The 19295-nt window shown below is 49.4% G+C and overlaps 1 protein-coding gene across 1 annotated transcript in view; it reads right to left on the reverse strand.

The window, feature by feature from the left end:
* Nucleotides 1–19295, reverse strand: part of LOC104041617 (sodium- and chloride-dependent GABA transporter 1) — a 49696-nt gene that overhangs the window by 19589 nt on the left and 10812 nt on the right. Inside the window, exons 2-4 of the mRNA XM_064458113.1 lie at nucleotides 7624–7967; nucleotides 2313–2444; nucleotides 1520–1620 (exon numbers count right to left, since the gene is read on the reverse strand). Coding sequence (XP_064314183.1) covers nucleotides 1520–1620; nucleotides 2313–2444; nucleotides 7624–7861 — 471 coding nt within the window. The 5' untranslated portion in view covers nucleotides 7862–7967. The remainder of the gene's footprint in view (nucleotides 1–1519; nucleotides 1621–2312; nucleotides 2445–7623; nucleotides 7968–19295) is intronic.

Consider the following 19295-nt stretch of genomic DNA (forward strand, 5'->3'; position numbering starts at 1 on the left):
GCAGATGATACCTCCTAATGTACATGCTGGATTGGCAGAAGAAGGGCTATGGAGGGGCATGTGGGGACACCTCAGTGGCCACCCAGGCTGTTTGCACCCACCCCGTGATTTCACTGTAGACTTGCTAATTGCACTGAAGGATATGCAATGGCTCAAGCAGCCCCACACAGCAGCCCTTCAACCAAGCAGTTTGCACGTTAGAGATGCTGTGCAGCTCTTGCAAGGAGGGGCAGGCAGGGGGACGGTTTGTTGCTGCTTTCTGCAGTTTCTGCCATCTGAAATTCAGAGGAAATGGAGCAATCTGGGTTCCTGTTCAAGTTCAAAACACTCCTAGTCAAATTTAGGAGGAACAGGGGACAGGCATCAGCCTAGCTTTTTTATTTGTACCACGGCTCCTTTGGGGAATCTGGAATTATCTCTGGTAAAAGAAATGACCTTGAGATGAACACCCGGAGCTGCCTGTGTAGATACAAACCCTGCCACTGGCCAGGTCTGTGATACCTGACTGTACCAAAGCCTCATCCTAAGATGCATCCTGTCCAGGGTGGAATGGGGATGGCTTCCTTTGGGCAGACTTTTTTTCACTTGGGAATCCCCCAAGGGTGCAGCTAGTCACCCACAACTGATAATTTTGTTCTAGAACCAGGAGCCTACAGCAGGTGTTTGTAGTAGAAACATGGCTGGGAATGCCAAACATAATATTTTAGCAAAAGTCTTGATAGATACTTGAAATTTTTGATCAAAAAAAAAGTGAAACTGAATGTACAATGTTTATAACGGCATTTTGGCGTTATACCTATACGAAAAAAAGATCCCATTTGAACCATAGAGTTGATGTCTTTAAGGTTACAGGTTGCTCAGAGAGTTAAGGGAGTTCTTCCCAGCTGCTGGGCTGAAATAAACCATTTAGCTACCAAGAAGTTATTATGAGGTGCAATTCTGACCTTGTACAGTAGAAGACCCTACTATGGAAGAGGAACCCACTATAAACCACCACACCAAAGTACATGCCAAGGGACAGTCACAGGCAAATGTCTAAATGTTTTCTGAATCATGTTTCCAGCAGAAAAAGTCCCCAGGATTTCATTTATTAAGAGAAGCATAAATGAGGACTAATTAAGGTCAGGACTAAGTCCTGGGTAATAAGAACATGTTGTGACAAAACCAGTTGTGGAAATATGCAGGTCTTAGATTCACACAGCTCTAGAAACATGACAGAGACACAGGGTGGGTTTTTAAGACTAGTGTAATTGGCAATGGTTTCCAGAGAGAGGACGGACCATCCCCTCCAGAGAACCACCCTCTCCAGAAGACAAGCATCAGTACCCATCAGCACTACTGCCTCCGGGGCCAGTGAACCTCTTTGGGAAGGGTCCAGTAGGGTGCTGATGGAGGCTCTTTGCACAAACTACAAGCAGTTAGTGCATGTTTTGTGGCATAAATGACTCCTCACCATAAAGCAGGGAGTAAGGACCTATAGTGCAGACAATGCCATGCTGTAGACATGCCTGTGACTCACCGCAGTGAAGGAGTTGAAGAGATAGTAGAGAGCCCAGGCGATGATGACAATGTAGTAGATATTCAGCCAGAAGGAGAGAACCACAGCTGCCAGCCCCACTCCTGTAACGAAGGCAGAGAGCAGTGTCAATCCAGGCCTCCAGTGCCCAACTGTGCTCACGAACATCACAACAAATTTTGTGGCAGAGCCAGAAAAGATGAACCAGCTCATCAATGCAGTACCTGGTACAGCTACACAGAACAGGTCAGCAAGGAAGACTTGGTTCCTCATATCTTTTACCCACCCATTTCCTCTGGGTGAACAGAGTTACCTTTCAGTATGCTACAGGTACTTTAGGGAAGAGCTCCATGAAAACAGAATCTGGTCACTTCCCCAGCTGAATCACTCTTTCCCACATCCAAGACATTTCTAAATCACCACTGGTTTCCAGAATGCTGCTACTCCAGACACATTGGCAGATTCATCTCCCCTATCTACATTTTTCCAATGCAATTAAAATGAGCCGCCATGGGGAGGCTTGGGGCAGGTCTTCTGCAGCCATAGCCCCTCCATTGCAGTCCCTGCTGCTCATGAAGTGACTTGTCACTACGCAAGACTGCTTGAACAGAGCAGTGATGTTAGTGACTGTGAGCATCAGGGTCAAGGACAGCTTGATAAACACAGAGGAAAAAAGCTCCCCTCACCTGCCACCCTATCCCCATCCCCTGGGATCTGCTGATTTGCTTCCCAAACCATTACAGGATTTTGTCTGTAGTTGCATGCCATTGCCTTCACAAACGGTACAGTACAGTACCTTTAAACATGGGTGCTAATTTCCAGACTCCCAGTCCACCAACAGAGGTATACTGGCCCAGAGCGGTTTCCAGCAGGAAGAGAGGAATTCCAGCAAACACCAGCGTCAGGAAATAAGGGATGAGGAAGGCCCCTAAAAGAAGAAGCAATGTTATCAGACGGCTTCCCCTTTTCCCGAGAAGTAAATGCCTCCAGCTGTGGTTTCTCGCTCTGCAGCACCCACGTGATGAGGAGCACACTTGCTTGGAGGTGACAGTTTGCAGCTGCAGTTGGTATGTTTAGTAGGTCTTCCATTGAGATCACCACTGCCTTCCCCTTATCTGTTCCTATCACTATGGATATATAAGTATCATATGTATGTATATACTGGCATCACTTACTATGTGATGCCAGTCTCACTTAGATATTTAGGCAATGCTAAGCCCAACCTGACAAGGAACTCAAAAGCCTGGACACTGACACTGCTAACTTGTTCTTATTGATATTTTCTGTCTTACCCGCAGCAGCTCCCAATTCTTCACCTTGACACAAAAGAGCAGGGGAACTTCTGGCATTGGCCACTACTTCTTCGTTTATAGCTATTTTGGTCTTTTAAGGACACTGTGGCTGAGACTGTATTTGCTTTTGTAACATCTCCCCACCCTTGTTCTAGGTTTTAACCCTTAAAATTCCTGGTGAAAACATAATTCGTCTCTATGGACCCTGTGGAAATCATCTCATTACTAGAAATGAGGTAGTGCAGCCATTCAGTGGAGATATTACTTGCACCCCATTATTAGAAGAGCAAATACAATAGGAGAGCCTCGCCATGTGATTTGAAGGCTGTACACGTTCAGGTCATCCTGACTTCTAGGACTTGGGACAAAGCTCATTTTTCAGCTTCCTCATGCATGTGCTGCAGCAAATTCCTGCAGAAGATGATGGCTGGGGAGAGAGAGGGGACTTTCAGTTTGCTCAGAAGCAGCTGGCTGCATCCAACATGGCATTGGTTTCTGCACTAGCCGGAGGGCTGTGCTGTCAGTCTGAGTTGTCTTCTTTAGATACTAGTGGGAAAGCAAACACAGAGCCAGCAAACAAAGCCACTCTGGAGAGCTGCAGCCCAGCTTGCACCTGGCAGAGCCAGGCTCCAGCAGCTGCTCTCCAAGGACAGGGAAGCAGCAAGGCACAGCCAGGGATGCTGGCTCATGGGGCACCCAGCTGGGGACGCCTGCCTGCCAAGCAGGGAGCTGAGAGCCCAGCTGGGAGAGGCAGGCGCCAGCACCCGGTGTGGGAGTCTGCAGGAGGCAACGTGCAAGAGGAGCTGGCAGCAGGTGGCGGGGAGAAAACATGCTCCGGGCCAGCAGCTCAGTGACCGTGACCCTGAATCACAAGCTGGCATGGAAGTGCAGGCTTTCAGCTTCACCAGCAGCCCGGCGTGGAAGGGCAAACATCTTTGAGCATCACTGCAGGAGCAGTGTTGCCCGCTCGGCATCCTCCCTTGCACCCTCACTAGCTGCCACAGCCTGCAAGGCTGGGCCAGGGTCAGCCTCCCAGGAGCCCTGCAGGAAGCCAGGGCCTGCTCCGCTGACATGGATGCTGCCTCGCTACCATTGTGCCTCATTGTAGAGATTGGAGACTGAGGTTATCAGCAGTCACAGTGCCTGCTTTTCTTTTGTGCAAGTAGCTAAGGAAATTTGTCCACAGCCCTGACAATCCTGCACTTTTGATCTACAGCAAGCCAGGAAGGTTTGTAGGTGAAAGATTTTATTAGACTCTTAGGAAAAAAACCAGACAAACATTTGGACGCAGGTAATTTACCCTGGCTTGATAAAAATCCTCTAGAAAAGGGGGGAAGCTACAAACCAGACTGCAGCCTTGAAGGGAGGGCTGCTGGCAATGACACAGCCACTCTGCAGGGTCAGGTCCCCGATCAGGCACAGGTACCATCCCTGGGTGCTGTATGGCCAGAGGTGAAATGGGTTTGGAAATTGTACCTAAAATTTGCGTGTCTATGGCTAAATACTTGGCACAGAGAGAAAGGTGTAGTCTTTAATCTCTGGCCCTGGATGGGCTGGTGAAAGGTCTGGTTCAGTTTCTGGGTCTGCTACAAATAATTGTGTATGACTTTGAGAGATATCAAACCTGTCTCCAAAGTCCATGGGTCAAAGGGGTCTTGGCACTGGTCCTGCCCTGCCTGCTCAGGGCATTGGCCCTTGGAGGCAGGGCAGGATCACACAGCACCTGGCACTCACTGTTCAGCTCCAAATCTGCCTGCAGTCTCCAGCTCCTAATGCCATACAGCAAAGAACAATAATTAATCCTTAAAACGGCAAACACTGCCCACGAAACAAAAGTTGAGCATTACAAGTTGTTACATGCTGTTGCTTGGAGTCTCAACATGTAAATGAGAAATGCATAATACTTATTTAAAGAAATCATCATCTCTCAAGTTATCCAAGCTCAGGATCTGAACCAGACAATTTTACCACCTACTGAGACACATTTGGAGTCAATTTAGAGTCCAGTAAAATCCTGTTGACATAGGAAGGACTGCATGAGGTTAGAAATCAGTGTAGAGGCTGGAGCGTTAGTCATAGCTGGGTACATTTAGCTGCGTGCAGAGCCAGCAGGGAGCCCAGGCATCACTTTGGATAAAGCCTGGTCCCCACAGCGGATGGGCCTCGAGCTGGGCTGCCGTACCTTGGGTGAATATCCTCTAATTATATGCCCGATTACAATGCCAAGCAAATCAGCCGTGAGCTGATACAATGTGACAGCAGTAAGTGAGACGACAATATTTCCATTCAGTTCAATTTGCCTGTGCGTAATGGAAGCAGCCCACACGACCATGCTCTGAGCAGTGCACATGCAGGACGCTAAAATTAGAGTCCCACCCACAGTCTGCTCTGCTCTGGAGGCGCCTCCGTCGGGACAGAGCCAAGACAGTGCCCACCCGATTGCAAATCAGATGCCAACTCGACCCTTCCTCGCTGCTCCGCATCGGCTCCCAGTGACGTCTTTGTGCGTCAGCTCTCCTGCCTGTCTCCAGCATCAGCAGCCTCCACTTGCTGCTCATTATTGCCGGCTGCAGGAACAGTCGTGCCTGTGAACAGCCAGACGGGGTAGAGGTGAAAGGAACGAGAGATACAGGCTGCCACAAATGGCATAAACCAGCAGGCGAGGCAGGGTGTTTGAGAGGAGGCAGGCACCAATTCCCGTGTTTCAGCTGTCCGGCATTTTTGCTTGCAGCTGGCCGATCCCTCTGCATGCCTGCAGCTGCAGGGGCAGAGATCACCCTGTGTGCCATTGCTAACGCTAATAACAGCCTTCCACACCTCCACAGCACCCTCCGTCCTAGGATCTCAGTTGACTTTATAAATAGGATTGATTTTACCTTCAAAACACCCCTAATTATAGCTATCATCATCCTCACCCTTATGTGTGAGGAGACAGAGCCACAGGCAGCACGGATCCTGTGTGTTTGAGGTGGTGTAACAGTCACAAGGCAGAGACTGGGCTAAAAATCAGTGCTGGGACTTAGCCACTGGGCTAATGTTGCATGAGGAGGGCTAGTGCAGTCAGGTGCCAGAGTGTGGCAAGATAAAAATCGCAGACCCGCACCGTGGCTCCGGCGATGGTGGCAAAGGCTCCCCCAGGTAGACCTGGCTGATTCCCATAAACCTCACCCTGCTCAGCCACACACTTGCACCTCTGCACAAAATGGCATGCTGACTGAGAAATCTTCTTGTCAAAATGGATAACTGTCCGGTCTGCCCCTGGGGCTTGCCCCATGTGCTTCAGAGAAAGGGCCAAGATCCCCCTAAATGCCATGGAACTATATGGACAGGCTGCTGCAGGGAGCTAGACCCCTCTCCTCTTTCCCAGGGTGGGAGGAGAAGAGCATCCTACACCACCAGAAGTGGGCTGGCAATATGAGAAGTCATGAGAGCCAAAGACAAAGTGGGTTTTGAAAGGGGAATTCAAGGCAAAAGGAAAAGAAAACAGATGTGGAGAAGACACGTGAGAAGACACCCTCAGAGCAGCATGAATGACCATGGCACTGGGGACTGGGACTCTGGGCAGTGAAGAACTAAGAGGGAAGCAAAGAGCAGCATGGGAAGACTAGCAGGTAATTCTAAAATATATACAGCCTTAAAGGTTGGATTTGCATGGAAAGTCTGAGAAATGGTTCAAGGAGGCGAGCAGCACTTCAAGGGAGAGGGAGGGTTATTTTAGTAACAGGCACAAACAACAGGAGACCTGGGCATGGGGTGGGGGGAGAAGAAAGAGCCTCTGCTCTACTGACACCAAAACAGCCCATACTCCTCTGCACAAAAGCATCTCCCTGCCAAGGCTAAAGGAATAGCACCATTTTAGAGGGGAGCTGAGGCACAAGACTGTATTTTCTGACTTGATCCAAGATGTGCAGAAAGTCTATAGCTGGGCAGGGAGCTGATCTCCCAGATCTCTTCATTTCTAACCCAGCATTGTTTCCCCATCTGCCTGCCTTTCTCTAGCCTTGCAATGGTTTGGCAAAGTCTCAGCTGAGGTCTGGTAAGGAAAGGATGTTGTGGGCAATAGTAAAAAGAATTCTAAAAGCTGGTGTTAGTTGTCCACAGAGGAGGGCACTGCTACGTACCAGCTGCGTCACATTTACTCTAAGTCCTTCACCAGCTGCCACCTTCTCTCATGGCCTCTGTTTTCCAAACATTAGGATGGAGAAGATAACTGTGACCCTTCTCACAGCACTGTAGTATGTCAAAGCTGATTTCCGTCCATAGATGATGACACTCATGCATGCCTGTGTACACGCACATACCTATGCATGCTTGTATCTACGCCTACATGGCCCTGCTATGCTCCATGCAAAGTTTCTAATCAAAATTCTTCAGACATGTGACCCAAAATCAGATGCAAAGCTGTTACTCCTGGAGAATACGCTAGACTGAGGAGAAACCCACCATTAGCAGATATAAACTGATTTCCCTGGGAAAGCCCCAGCATCCAGCTTGGTGCCTATGTGCGTAGCCCTCCTTGTAAATAAAGGAGGTCCCAGACACTCTTTGCTGCAGCCTTGCAAATTTGGACTGCAGAAACTTGACAAAACTCAAACTTCTTGTTATATTTCTTTGGGCTGCTTCTTTCCAACCTGTACTTGCTAGCAAAGCCCGCAGACCATGGGAACTAGTCTCCTGACAGCTTAATAACTCACACCATGAGGGAGAGCTCTCAGCCAGGGGACCAGCCATGTGCCCAGACCGACACCAAACCAAAGGCCATTCAGGGAACAAGGCTGCTCGGGGATGAGCACAGGCACTGAGAATTTCTCTTACCTCCTCCGTTCTTGCCACAGAGATACGGGAAGCGCCAGACATTGCCCAGACCAATAGCATAGCCCACACAGGACAGCAAGAAGTCAAATCTCCCCTTCCAGGAGCCTCTGTCTGGGATCTCCTCCTTCTTCTTGGTGTTCACAGCCTCAGGGGTGGTGGGCTCTGGCTCCTCCAGGGCTGCCTGCTTCACCTCAGTGGGAGAGCTGAGCTCCACGGAGGTGTTGTCCATCTTGCCCATCGTGACTCAGACGTACAGTCGCTCTTGCTCAGGGGCTGGAGGAGCAGGAGGGGAAGCCTCCACCCTGACTGAGTACGGATGAGATGCGAAGTGCTGGGCAAAGCTCCTGATGAGAAAGCAGAGAAAGAGGGTGTCCTGTGTTAGTGTATCAGGCTTAGGGGGGAACCTTGCTGGGTCTGAGGTAGACTCACTGGATAGACCAGTGCACATCAGGGCAGCCTATCCATGCCTCCCTGCTTTCTCCAGGGAGAAAAAGGAAGATAATTTTTCCTTGCTCCACAGCCACCCTTCTGAGGAGCCATGGTCACGCAGACTGCTAAGAAGAGGCTAAGACCTCGTTGTTACCAGCACATAGCAAACGCCTCAACTCTCATCTTAGCTCCTCTTCATCCCAACAGCTGCACTGCAGAAAAAGTTCCAGAACCAGTATGCATGCAGGGAAGTCACAGCCTGTGCGTGACCCACCACAAAGCAGTCAAGGCAGAGAAATATATCTAGCATGTCTGAGTGACAGTGGAAAAGGGCCTGATGGAGGTGCCACATCCACCCAGGCCTGGGGCCCAAAACTGAGTGCACCAGCCACGGAGCCATCTGAGAGATGGTGTGGCCCAGCCAGCCCTGCATGGCTGTGACAGCGTAGCTTTGCAGTGGCACTTCTGCTACCGCCATGCTCCACATTGTCATCCCATGCCCTAATCCCCCGTCATGGCAATGACACATCTGTGATCAGAGCTGTGCGCCTGCAATGCTGGGCAAGGAAATCGCTGATCGGCTCAGCACCTTCTTGTACACCATGTCGCATGTGACATTGTAATAACTAAGTGTATTCAGATGATGGTCGCTAATGTCTGTAGCCAGCCTGTGAACCACTGAAATCCCACTAAGTCAGGACTCCAAAGTCCTGAGAATTAATTGGATGAGTCTGACTAAAAATTTAATTAATATTTCCATTGATTTTAGGCCCTAGGGAGTATATAACCAGCACAGCAAAACAATTCATAAAGAAAGTGAGAACATGGTCTGCATTATTACACCAGTGTCTAAAACAAGATTGCACTCATGTCTTGAAAACTAAGGGCAGTTCTCCCTTCCCCTTGCAGAAGCTATTGCAAAGTCAGAAAAAGGCATGGAGGAGAGCCAAAAGGACACTCAAAAGTGTGGAACATCTTCCATGTGAGGAAGAGCTAAATGAACTAGGATCCATTGTCCTGTGGAAGAGGTGACTGACAGACGCCTACATACATATCATTGTTATAGAATGTGAGTATTCCCTTATTTCTGACACAAGAACTACAGGGGATTAAATCAAGACAGCAGGTGGTATGTTCAAAAAGAGCAAGAGGTGATGCTTTACAAAACGCACAGTTATGGAGTGAGAGTCCCCACCCCAGAAGAGGCTGGATGCTAAGAGTTTACATGACTTCAGAAAGGAAATTAAGAGGAAAAATAATGGAAGGAAAATCCACCAGGCGCTACCACTGCAGTTCAGGAAATCCCTGAGCTGCATGTTGTTGGAGGTTGAGGGATCCTTCCAAGAATGTATCACTCCCTACTTTTTCCTGGTTTTATGCTCTCCCCTCAGCATCTACCTTCAGCCAGTGTAGAAGACAGGTTCTGGGACTGGCATGGCTCTGGCTCTCACCCAGTTCTCAGCCCATTTTACACAGAGCCAAATTTAAGCCTTCACCAGGGGCCATAAGCATCGCCAGTGCTGCTATCTCCCAGAGAATTCTGCTGACAAAAACATTCCCAGATGCATGCATAAAAAGAAAAACTGAGTGGGTATGTCAGGAAGCAAAGCAATACTATGAAGAGGTGGTATGCTCTAGCAGTTAAAACTGGCCTTGGTTGAGTTCTTACTCTTGGAAGTCTTGTCTCCTAAGCAAACAGTACATGTTTGCCCCATGGGTTCCCTGGGGGACTCATTAGTGTTTCTAAAGTGTCCTGAACAGAAATGGACTCCCAAGCCCAGACTTAACGGCAGTATTGGCTCCTGCTTACTACAATTGATAACCCATGATTTCAGCAGATGTATTTCCTTCCCCCACAGAACTTGTCGCTGAGGTTAGAAAAACTGTGTCAACTGTGAAGGGAATGGCTGAACCAGAAATTAACTGTAATTCATTCTGGTATGTCAGAGGAGAAGCCAGAAAACTCCTTGCTCTGGGATAAAGGCTGTAACCAAAGCCCTCTGAGCTATGGAGGTGGCCCAGAGCCTCACAACTCCTCTAGCCCAAGGATGGTTGCAGGTAAGCCCAGAAGCAAGTGGCGGCACAAAAAAAGCCTTCTGGGAAGAAGAGACAATTTCACATAGCCCATGAGGTAGATGTCAAAAGAAAGCATTGCTGGGCACCTGAAGCAAAGGCTTTGGTTAACAGATCCCCTTTCTGTCGTATACCTTGTGATAGCACTGGTACACCAGCTCCTGGTTCCTCAGCAAGGCAGGGAGCAAAAAGATTATACAGAACATGTGGGAGGAAAGTAAAATAAAGACAATTTATAAATCAAAACAGAAGAAATAGCACCAAAACCCCTGGGAAGAATTTAGAGCTGGGCTAAGTCAGGATAATTAGCTATGCCTGGAGACATAAAAAATTAGGCTCAGCAGAAGCCATTTTGATTCATTTTTTTTTCTGAGACAAAAAACAGTAGGTAAGCTGCTGTCTTACAAAAGTATATATCATGCGCTCCCTGTGCTCTTTCCCCTGGTCTTGCTGCCACAGTTCTGGAGCAATACTGCAGCTAGATGATTACACCTCATACTTCATACACTTGGGGTAGGATGATAGAGGAGCAGCAGACCACACTGGCAGTTTCTTCTTACCTGAGAAGTGAGGTACTTCATCTCCAGCTCAGAAGGAATAAACTAGATTTATAGAGGTTTCTCCACAGTCAAGAAACAGAACAGACAAGAGAACCCACTAAAGGTTCATCCTGTGTCCTACAGTGATGGGTGATTAGGGCAGAAGGGTTTATGCATGTCCTGCAGCCCGGCCATGCCATGTCTTTCCCTGGACGCACAAATTCTGGCCAGGAAAAATACAGGCATTTGTTGCTCCAGGCTAAGTGCTTGACTCCTATGTTTAGACATCAGCTCACATGCTGGACAAATGGTCCTACTGGGACAAAATACACCAGCCTATCCACTTACCCACATGGGTCTCCTCCAGCATGAGCGCAGGGCTCTGCCCTGTGCTGACAGCCTAGGGAGAGTAGAGTCGGTTCAGCGGCTCTCTGTCATGTCACATTATTCGTTCTGAAAAGCACACGGTGCTTTGGGCACAGCAAAATGCCTGAAGGACTCAGAATGATAATCAATAGGAGCAGAGCTACAAGCTGGAGGTGGGCTCTGCTTCTCAAGGACTTGAAAACAAGGTCAAAGAGTTTAAACATGACACTGTAGCAGGTTTCTCATTTGTCGTCTTCTAAATACATCATATTCTGAAGCCAAGACTTTCAAAACAATCACTAAAAGCTAGGGTCATAAATCGCTGGCAGTAAAGTAGTGACCTGAGTTTCACTGAGTCGTGCAGAGGGTCTGGTCTTCTGCTGCTCAAGTCAATAAAAACAATTCCATGATCCCCAGCGCACGCAGAGCCAGGCTGAAATGTATTCCGGAAAACAGTCCTTCCCCTCCGTTTTTTTTTTTGAAGAATTTCATTTCAAATAAGAAAATAGCACTGAAAAAGTATTACCTCCACTTGAAATGCTGCCTGAAACTGCTAACAATGGTGACCTTTTTGTTTTGCCCTGTTTCAGTGTCAAATATTAACAGTGTGAAATATTAACAGTCTCCTCAAATTTGACAGAAACCAAAAATTTCAAGGGCATAAAATTGCCTGAAATGAAACAGCAAAAGTACCGGTGGAAACACATGTAAGAAATACTTTCACACCTCCCCACCTCTTATTTGTCAGTGCTTTAACAGCCACACAGACCACTTGTGACCCATGCAGGTAGAACCACAATTAGTGTAATTACACGGCACAGGCTGTTGTTCAGTCAATTAGACTTTTCCTTCCATCCACACCATTTTAATGACAGGCAAGTAGCCTCAAGGCTCTTGCTTCTTGTTTAGAGCCGTGACTGGCTGATCAGGGCACAGCAGACTCTCGGCCAATTTTCTGCTTGCTGCAGCAGCAGCATATGCTTGAGCTTCCCACATCAGTGAAAGCCAGAGAGGTTGGGGAAAAGCCCCCTGTGGGAGCCCCAGGATGCTGGTGGGGCCCTGGCCTCCTGTGGAACCCACTCTAGACTGGAAGATCACTGTCCTGCCCAGCTGGGTCAGGCAGACAGAGGGGCCTGTGTTTCACAGCCCTCTTCATGTGCTGCCCAAAAGGCAGCGACTGCAGCCACCCAGCTTTTCATCTCCCTTCCCTTGAAGAGAGGTGATTGCTCCATTATGGGAGAAATCAGCATTCACAGAGGACATGAGAAGAAAAAAAAGTCTCTCCTGGGTGATGCAGCTGCTGGGTGGCCTCTACCTACCCCCTCCTGCATGGGATTTGGGTTGTTGACATCCAGGTCTGACCTGTGGTTGTTGCCCAACCTCCCTCCTCTGCCAGCAGCCCCAGGCAACTGGTGTCACATCCCAATAATGAGGATAGCACCACACCACAACCCTATCTAGATGAGCAGAGGGGGCAAGAGAGGCATGGGCCATGTTTTGTCAATTTTTATATGAACAAGATGTCTATATGAGGCCAGAACACATCTCACAACCCCCAGACACAATCCTGGGAGGGCTGTGGCAGTCCCTCATGCCCTCAAAAAAACAGGTGAAGAACTGTTGAGCTCCTGGTGCTGGCTGCAGCCTACCACATGGTCACTTTGCTGAGTGGGACCTTGATTTTTGCATTACTCAAGCAGGAGGACTCGGGTCAGCTATCGCAACACCTTCTCTGGGTCTGGATGCCCACTTGAATCTCCTCTGGCTCCTCATCCTGCAGAGGAAAGTGGGGTCAGACCCTGCTCCTGGCTGCAGACCATGCTTCACCCACCACTGCTGCTCTCACCTCAGTGGTTGGGGATGCCTTACAGTGCCTCTAAGGAAAGTGGGAGTTTTGTGCCTTTTTTGAACGATGCAAACAATGCAGCCTTTGACCCGTTTTAGTACTTGTATTTAAAGCTCATTCTGGTACCTGAGAAGCTGCCACAAGAAGCAGAGAGCCAGCAGGGCTCTTCCTTGGCTCCCACAGACCATCCAGACCCAGTCTGACCGACCGCAGCAGCATGAGGATCGAGGCTGGGCCACATCCCAGTCCCCTTGTGGCAGCCTCTGAGCAAACTGCAAGCAGCAAACTGAACCGCTGCCTGCTTCAAGATTGGGAAAGACAGACAAGTGGCTTAAAGGCATCCCTGTCTCCATCCTCCCCAGTGAAATTACCACATTAAAAAGATTAAAGGCCTATTTCTGTCCATTTTAAATATGCTGATTAAATTAAGAAGCATTTTCCTTTTCTTATATAGTGCAAGCTGCCATGCCGGGATACCATTTTCACAATTCTGGTAGTTTATACAGTTTTGGTAGATTATTCTTTTTCCCTGCCTGAAGCAATGCGGACATTTTTAGCCCAGACTCATCTGTCCATTCCCAGCCCCAGTTACTTTTTGAGCTCACTGGTGAGTTTCACCCATACTTGAAAAAGGAGCACAATCCTCAGAGACATCCCATTCCTTGAGAAGTAGGGAATGGAGAGAGGGAAGAGACCCCAGTTAGTTCTTCTCCCAGGGAAGGGCTGTGGGGTGACCCTGAGAGTGCGCTGCTGTGCATCACGCACCAGCCAGCCAGCCAGCATGCACGGGGCCAGGGAGGAGGGAGGCAGCTCCTAGGAGAGCAGCCTGGAGACATGGGAGGCAGGCAGGAGCACTGGGGATGGGGCGGTGTGGGGGACTAGAGAGAGAGTAAACACTGCCATAATAGACCTGTCATGAGAGGTGGAGAGACAAAGGACATTATGAAGAGAAAAGCAGATATCATTTGCTCAGATATCTGCTGAGCAAAAAAACCCCAACTCCCTATTCCTCCCCTAGGACAGAAGCTGCTGTTTTGCATATATTTCTCCACTTTTTTGTATGCACGAACCAAGAATAACATTCATTGGCCTCCTCTGCCTGCCTTGTTCCTTGCTAAGGGGCAATCCCTCTCCGGGGAAGCTAATGGAAAAAAACTTCCAGTGATTTCAGCAAGAACATTGCCAGGACAGAAGTGCCTAAAAAATAACACAGAGGGCATTTCCAGCTGAAATTTCTCACTTGCCTTATAACTCCCGTTCCCTTTCATTACAGCCCAGCATGGTGTCCAGGCACTGCCACTATGGTGTGAGCAGGCACCCCCGCTGGCTCTCACCCATCCCTTCACTCTTTCCCCCAGAGACGCTGCAGTGTCACAGCTCAGCCGATGCAGCATGAATTACTTCTCCCACCAGACACTACCTTACCAAAACTGTGCCTCTGAGCTAAGATTTTAGCTCAAACCCTGAACTGCAGCAACATCCTCAGTGGGACCATAGCCTTCACAGAGTAAAATTCCCCATCTCACTGGGATTCACAAGTACTGTGCAAAGGCATGGCTGTGCTACGCATGAGGAGGGGAAACAATAAATTCATACACATAAAGTTGGATTTGATGCACCTCCAGAGATGTTGCAAGTAATGTCAGTGTTTATTTGCTGTATTGGTCTTGATGTGTTTGGTGGGTTTTTTTAGTTTTTTCTTTTTTTCTTTTTTTTTTTTATTAAGTCATTAAACAGAGCAAATTGGGCGAAATTGGTCTTGCAATAGAAAGTGATGACCTTCACCTGAGAAATCACCTAGGACTTTGTTGCCACAATTTAATAATGAAAAAGTGACTAAAAAAAAAAAAGAATTCACAAGGAAAGAGCAGAAACATACACAAGAATGATCCAGAGACTGGCCTGAAGTGTCCAGTATGGCTGGGGAATGATCCCTCCTCACCTTGCATGGCAGAGGAGCAAAGGACTGGCCACTGTGTGTCTCCTGTGGCTGGGAAGCTCACAGCTGGAGACACAACCTGTCTACAGGGCATGGACGAGTCCAGCCTGCTCTATGCCTGCCGGCACCCACTGCTGTTGGAGTAAGACAAGCAGGTAAAATCCCTTCATTGCCTCAAAAAATTTCTGCTACTGTGTTCAGCTGAAAGCACAAAGGGGAAGATAGATGGGATAAGGAGACAAAACACAGACCTTACTCCTGCTCCTTCTGGGCAGAGTCATGACAGCTGCCAAGTGCTGCATGAAGTCAGCAAGAGTTCATCCAAAACGTAGCACCTGTGAAACTGCCTGGCACCACCTCAGCATGCATATTCAGCGCTGAGAAAGACAGGAGCCTCACCACACAGAGGACAACATAGTATTCCTGCTGCAGCACAGCCAAGCCAGAGAGGAAATCTGTGTCCTACTTTTAGATGCCAAACTCTTTGTTCTCCTTCTCCATGAAAACAGAGAGATAATCATGCCCCAGAGTCCTGAGGCTGCTGCGAGGCTCCACTTGTTCATACACTTTTTTGGGCTGGAAAATACAGAACGGCAGATCCGGCTCCCTCTGCAGGAACCACACATGACCATTGCTAGCTGGCTTCCCCTTGGCTGAGGTTTTCCTTGAAAGACACCAGAAAACGTGCTCATTACTCAGCAAGGACATCACCCCACACTGCCTAGGATCACCCTTCAACTAGCTGGGCATTATTATCTCTACTACTTTAACACTCAGAGCTTTCTTCTCCTCTCCCTACTTCTTGTGCTAAGCACTATACAGTGGTTCAGAATGAGCAGCTCTTCCCTCAGGGCTTGTGATATCAGGAGACAAAGCAGGTGAAGAAAAGGCTGTTGTCCCTGTGCCTTGGTTGGAGACCCAAGCCACAGCTCACACAGCCAGTCTGTACCAGGGTGAGAACCCTGACCCTCCGAGGCCATGCACCGCCTTTAATTCTATGAGATCTCCACAGGGGCCAGACAAAACTTTCAGTCACTGCATCCCCGGTGAGCAGGACCCAGCATCATGGGGAGGTCCACCCCCAGTATAAGGACATTAGTTGTTTGTTCCTTGTGCCCATTAAGTTTCTCCAGAAGAAAACACATTTGCAGCTGCATGTCTTTGGTCTGATTTTTGTTCTCCTCAGCACAAAATCCCAATCTGTGGCAGAGCTTCTCTTGAAGGGAGGATAACTGAAATTAAATGTGCCAGAGGTCTCCACCAGATGCTGGCAGAATCACAACAAGGTTACCAGTGAACTGTGGAGCCTTTGGTAGCCAAGCTGTCTGTCTCTTCTTCCAAGCAGTAGTGATGGGAGCTGGGGAGCAGGGAGAAGGTAGTGGTGGAGGAAGGGATGGGGCGGACGAGTTTGGCCGGTTCTCCAGTGCCATGGAGACAGAAGGGTGGGGAGGGCTTCATCTAGTGAGTCACCTCCTTCAGGGTCAGAGTCTCTTGGAGATAGGTAGGAAGAAACGGCAGAGACATACACCCCTGAAACACTCTGGCAGCTTTACAACCAGGGGAGATCATCTCCACTGTCAGAGAGTGCCAGAGTTTGCCAGACCTCTGGAAAGCGATGCTGATAGTCTGAAATGCTGTGTTTCGGGCTGATCCTTAAGACTGCAGCACACAAGGCTGGGAAGGGCAGTCCCAGCTCCAGGCAGAGGCAGCTGTACCAATTCCTCTCCTATGGATGTCACCTAGCCTGCCCTCAGGGTCCTCTTCACCGGAGACTCTGGCCCAGGGAAACCTGCCCAGGGTTTCACCTAAGTGCTGTTACAGCATCTTTACTGAGCCATCATTTAAGATCACTATGTCTCCCTCCAGTCCAAAGGCACTGTGAGAAGCTTTCCACTTTTCAGGCCCCCAGTACCATTTCTGGGTGCTGCTCCAGGACCACCATCCTTCCCCTCACCCTGCCTGGCAGCGCTGTTTCCTGGGATGGAAGCGGGGGGCTCATGCCCTGCTTCTCCACTGCAGCAGAAACACCCTCCCCAGGCTGAGCTTTTGCTCGGGTGAGCGGGTTTTGAAGTGGAGGCTGGTTGCTGCAGCTACCCATTAACACCAAGGGGAATCCAGGTGGCTCTACATGCCGGTGACAGCTGGGAAGGATGCTGCCTTCCCAGCCACCGGCATCTTTCTTGACGAAGGGGACATTGTGATGGCAGTGACAATGGCAACTGGCAGAAGAAATTTAGGCATAGCAGTGGTGCACCTGACGGTAAAGCACAGAAGATATCTGCTCCTGCTTTGGGCAGCATGCCTGCTTCACACTGCCCCGGCTGAACACCAGGCAGGCAGGTCTGTCCCTATTTGATCACCTCTCTAGGACCTTTTGGGAGGCAGAAGCCATCCTTCACCCTGCCTTGTCCTCAGAGTGCTGAGCCCCTCAGCCCCACATCCAGCCCAGCGAGATGGAGAAGAGCTCAGCACCTGCAGCAGCCCTTCCCCAGGGATGCTCATGTGGGCAGGCAGCTCTTCCCCACCACCACTGCAATGCTGCCTTCTCCAACCCCAGCACTCATGTCCCCAAGACCATACACTGCTGTCCCAGTGGAAGCACCTACCTCACAGTGCCAGCTGATTGTGGATCCCTGGGCTGTATAGAGCTGCTCACGGAGACACCAGCCTGGGGAGGCACATACTGACCTGGTCCTGCATGCAGAGGGGAGCTATGAGCCCCTCCTGCCGCGGGCGTCTCTCCCCCTGCCTCACCCCATGCAGCTCCTCATTGCCCATATTGATGAGCCCTTAATGAGCTTTGAGCTCACGTCCAGTCAAATCAACACCCTGCATGTCGTGCGTGTGGGGTGGGGGGGTACCATGAGCCACTGGAAAAACACACGTCTCTGGGGGAGAAAAGGCTCCAAGGGCATGGGCAGGAAGGAGGGCAAAGGGCCTGGCACTGAAAAATGGGGGAGACAGCAGGTGAGTGGGTTGCACGGGGTCAGTTGCACCCATGTTGCTGCAGCAGTTCCTGCAAGGATGGCTGCAGCAGTACATAAGAGGCCATGCTAAAAATCACCGCGCACACCCCTTGCCCTCCGTGTTTGCAATCAGTGGTCTCCATCTCCTCCACAAGCAGGGCTGGCTGCCGCCACACAGAGGATACAGAGGTCCAGCAAGCCATGCGTGGAAGGGAGGTTGGGTCTCTGTGAGCCTCTTCTGTTTTCACACAGGCCTGCCTGACACAGCCCTTGCATAGGGACAGTCTTGCAACAGCACAGCCCCATGAAGGGGGAACAGGGCAGACAAGGCTCAGGAGGAATTGTCTCAAAGGACACCCGGTGTCACTGGTCAGGTGCACTACTGGCTGTGGGTCAGGCTTTTGGGGTGGACGGGGAAGGCAGAGAAAGAGGGATACTTGTTTGAAGTGTCAGGCACCGGCCACCAGCCAAGGAAAAGAGCCACATGCGAATGACTATTTGCTTAGCATGTAAATCCTGTCATTGGCTCTAAAAGGGGTTGTATGGAGCCTTTATTTTCCTTTTCTTTTTCTTTCTGGGGCCCAAGACAATTTGCATCCACTGAGAGCATGGAGAAGTCTCTCCCAAAGGCAGCGTGCAGGAGCTGCTGGCTCTGCGAGCATCACCTTGTTAGTAGCAGCATTTTCAGAGGTGCAGGGGAAGGAGCCCAAGTGAATTAAAGTATAATTCGGTCCAGAGGTCACCAGCAAAAATAACACTTTCTCACTTACCATCTCCGCTCTTTGTGTGAAAGCAGAGCTAAGTATGCTTAAATTATTGACAAAAGTACACTTAGTGGCTTTCAGCACTGTGGAGACAATGCTGCTGGTAACCTGGATTCCCCCCGTACCCTCCAACCCATATACAAGGGCTTGCTTCACCCCAGCCATGACCCTGCACCACCTCCCTAGGTGCTTAGGTGGGCTGAGAGTACCCCAGCAAACCCACACATTTTATTCCTCATTAGCAAAACTCACCTTCTTTAAAGGTCCACCACATGTCCTTAGAGCAGGCAATCATACCCCTAACCCATCACAGCTAACCTAATGCAGCTCATCTGCCAAAGCCCTTAACCCATATGGACGGGAGAAAAAAAATGCTGCCTTATATCTTGTTGAGGTTGCTGCTCATGGTGCCACTTACATCTGTGCTAATATCCTGCCAATGGGCTACGTTTAAAGGCACATTTCAGGCTAAGCAGGCACTGAAGGAGCATGGAGGAGGCAGTAAGACCCCACCAGGTTATTTTGGTCATTAAAGGAGAAAGACAGTGGTGGCAGGAAGACTGGTGAGAGGGAAAACGGAGAAAGAAAATTATTTTTGCTGGGTAAACCCAGGAGAGTTTGAGAGCTGAGCGGGAGGATCCCACACAGGCTGGAGACATGCTGACAAAAAGGCATCCTTTCTGAGCTGAAGCAAATGCTTTGAGTGGGAATCCCTTCTGAGAGCAAGCCATGGATCTGACAGAGCACCCT

This window comes from Phalacrocorax carbo, chromosome 1, assembly GCF_963921805.1.
Source record: "Phalacrocorax carbo chromosome 1, bPhaCar2.1, whole genome shotgun sequence".
In the NCBI taxonomy this organism is placed as follows: domain Eukaryota; kingdom Metazoa; phylum Chordata; class Aves; order Suliformes; family Phalacrocoracidae; genus Phalacrocorax; species Phalacrocorax carbo.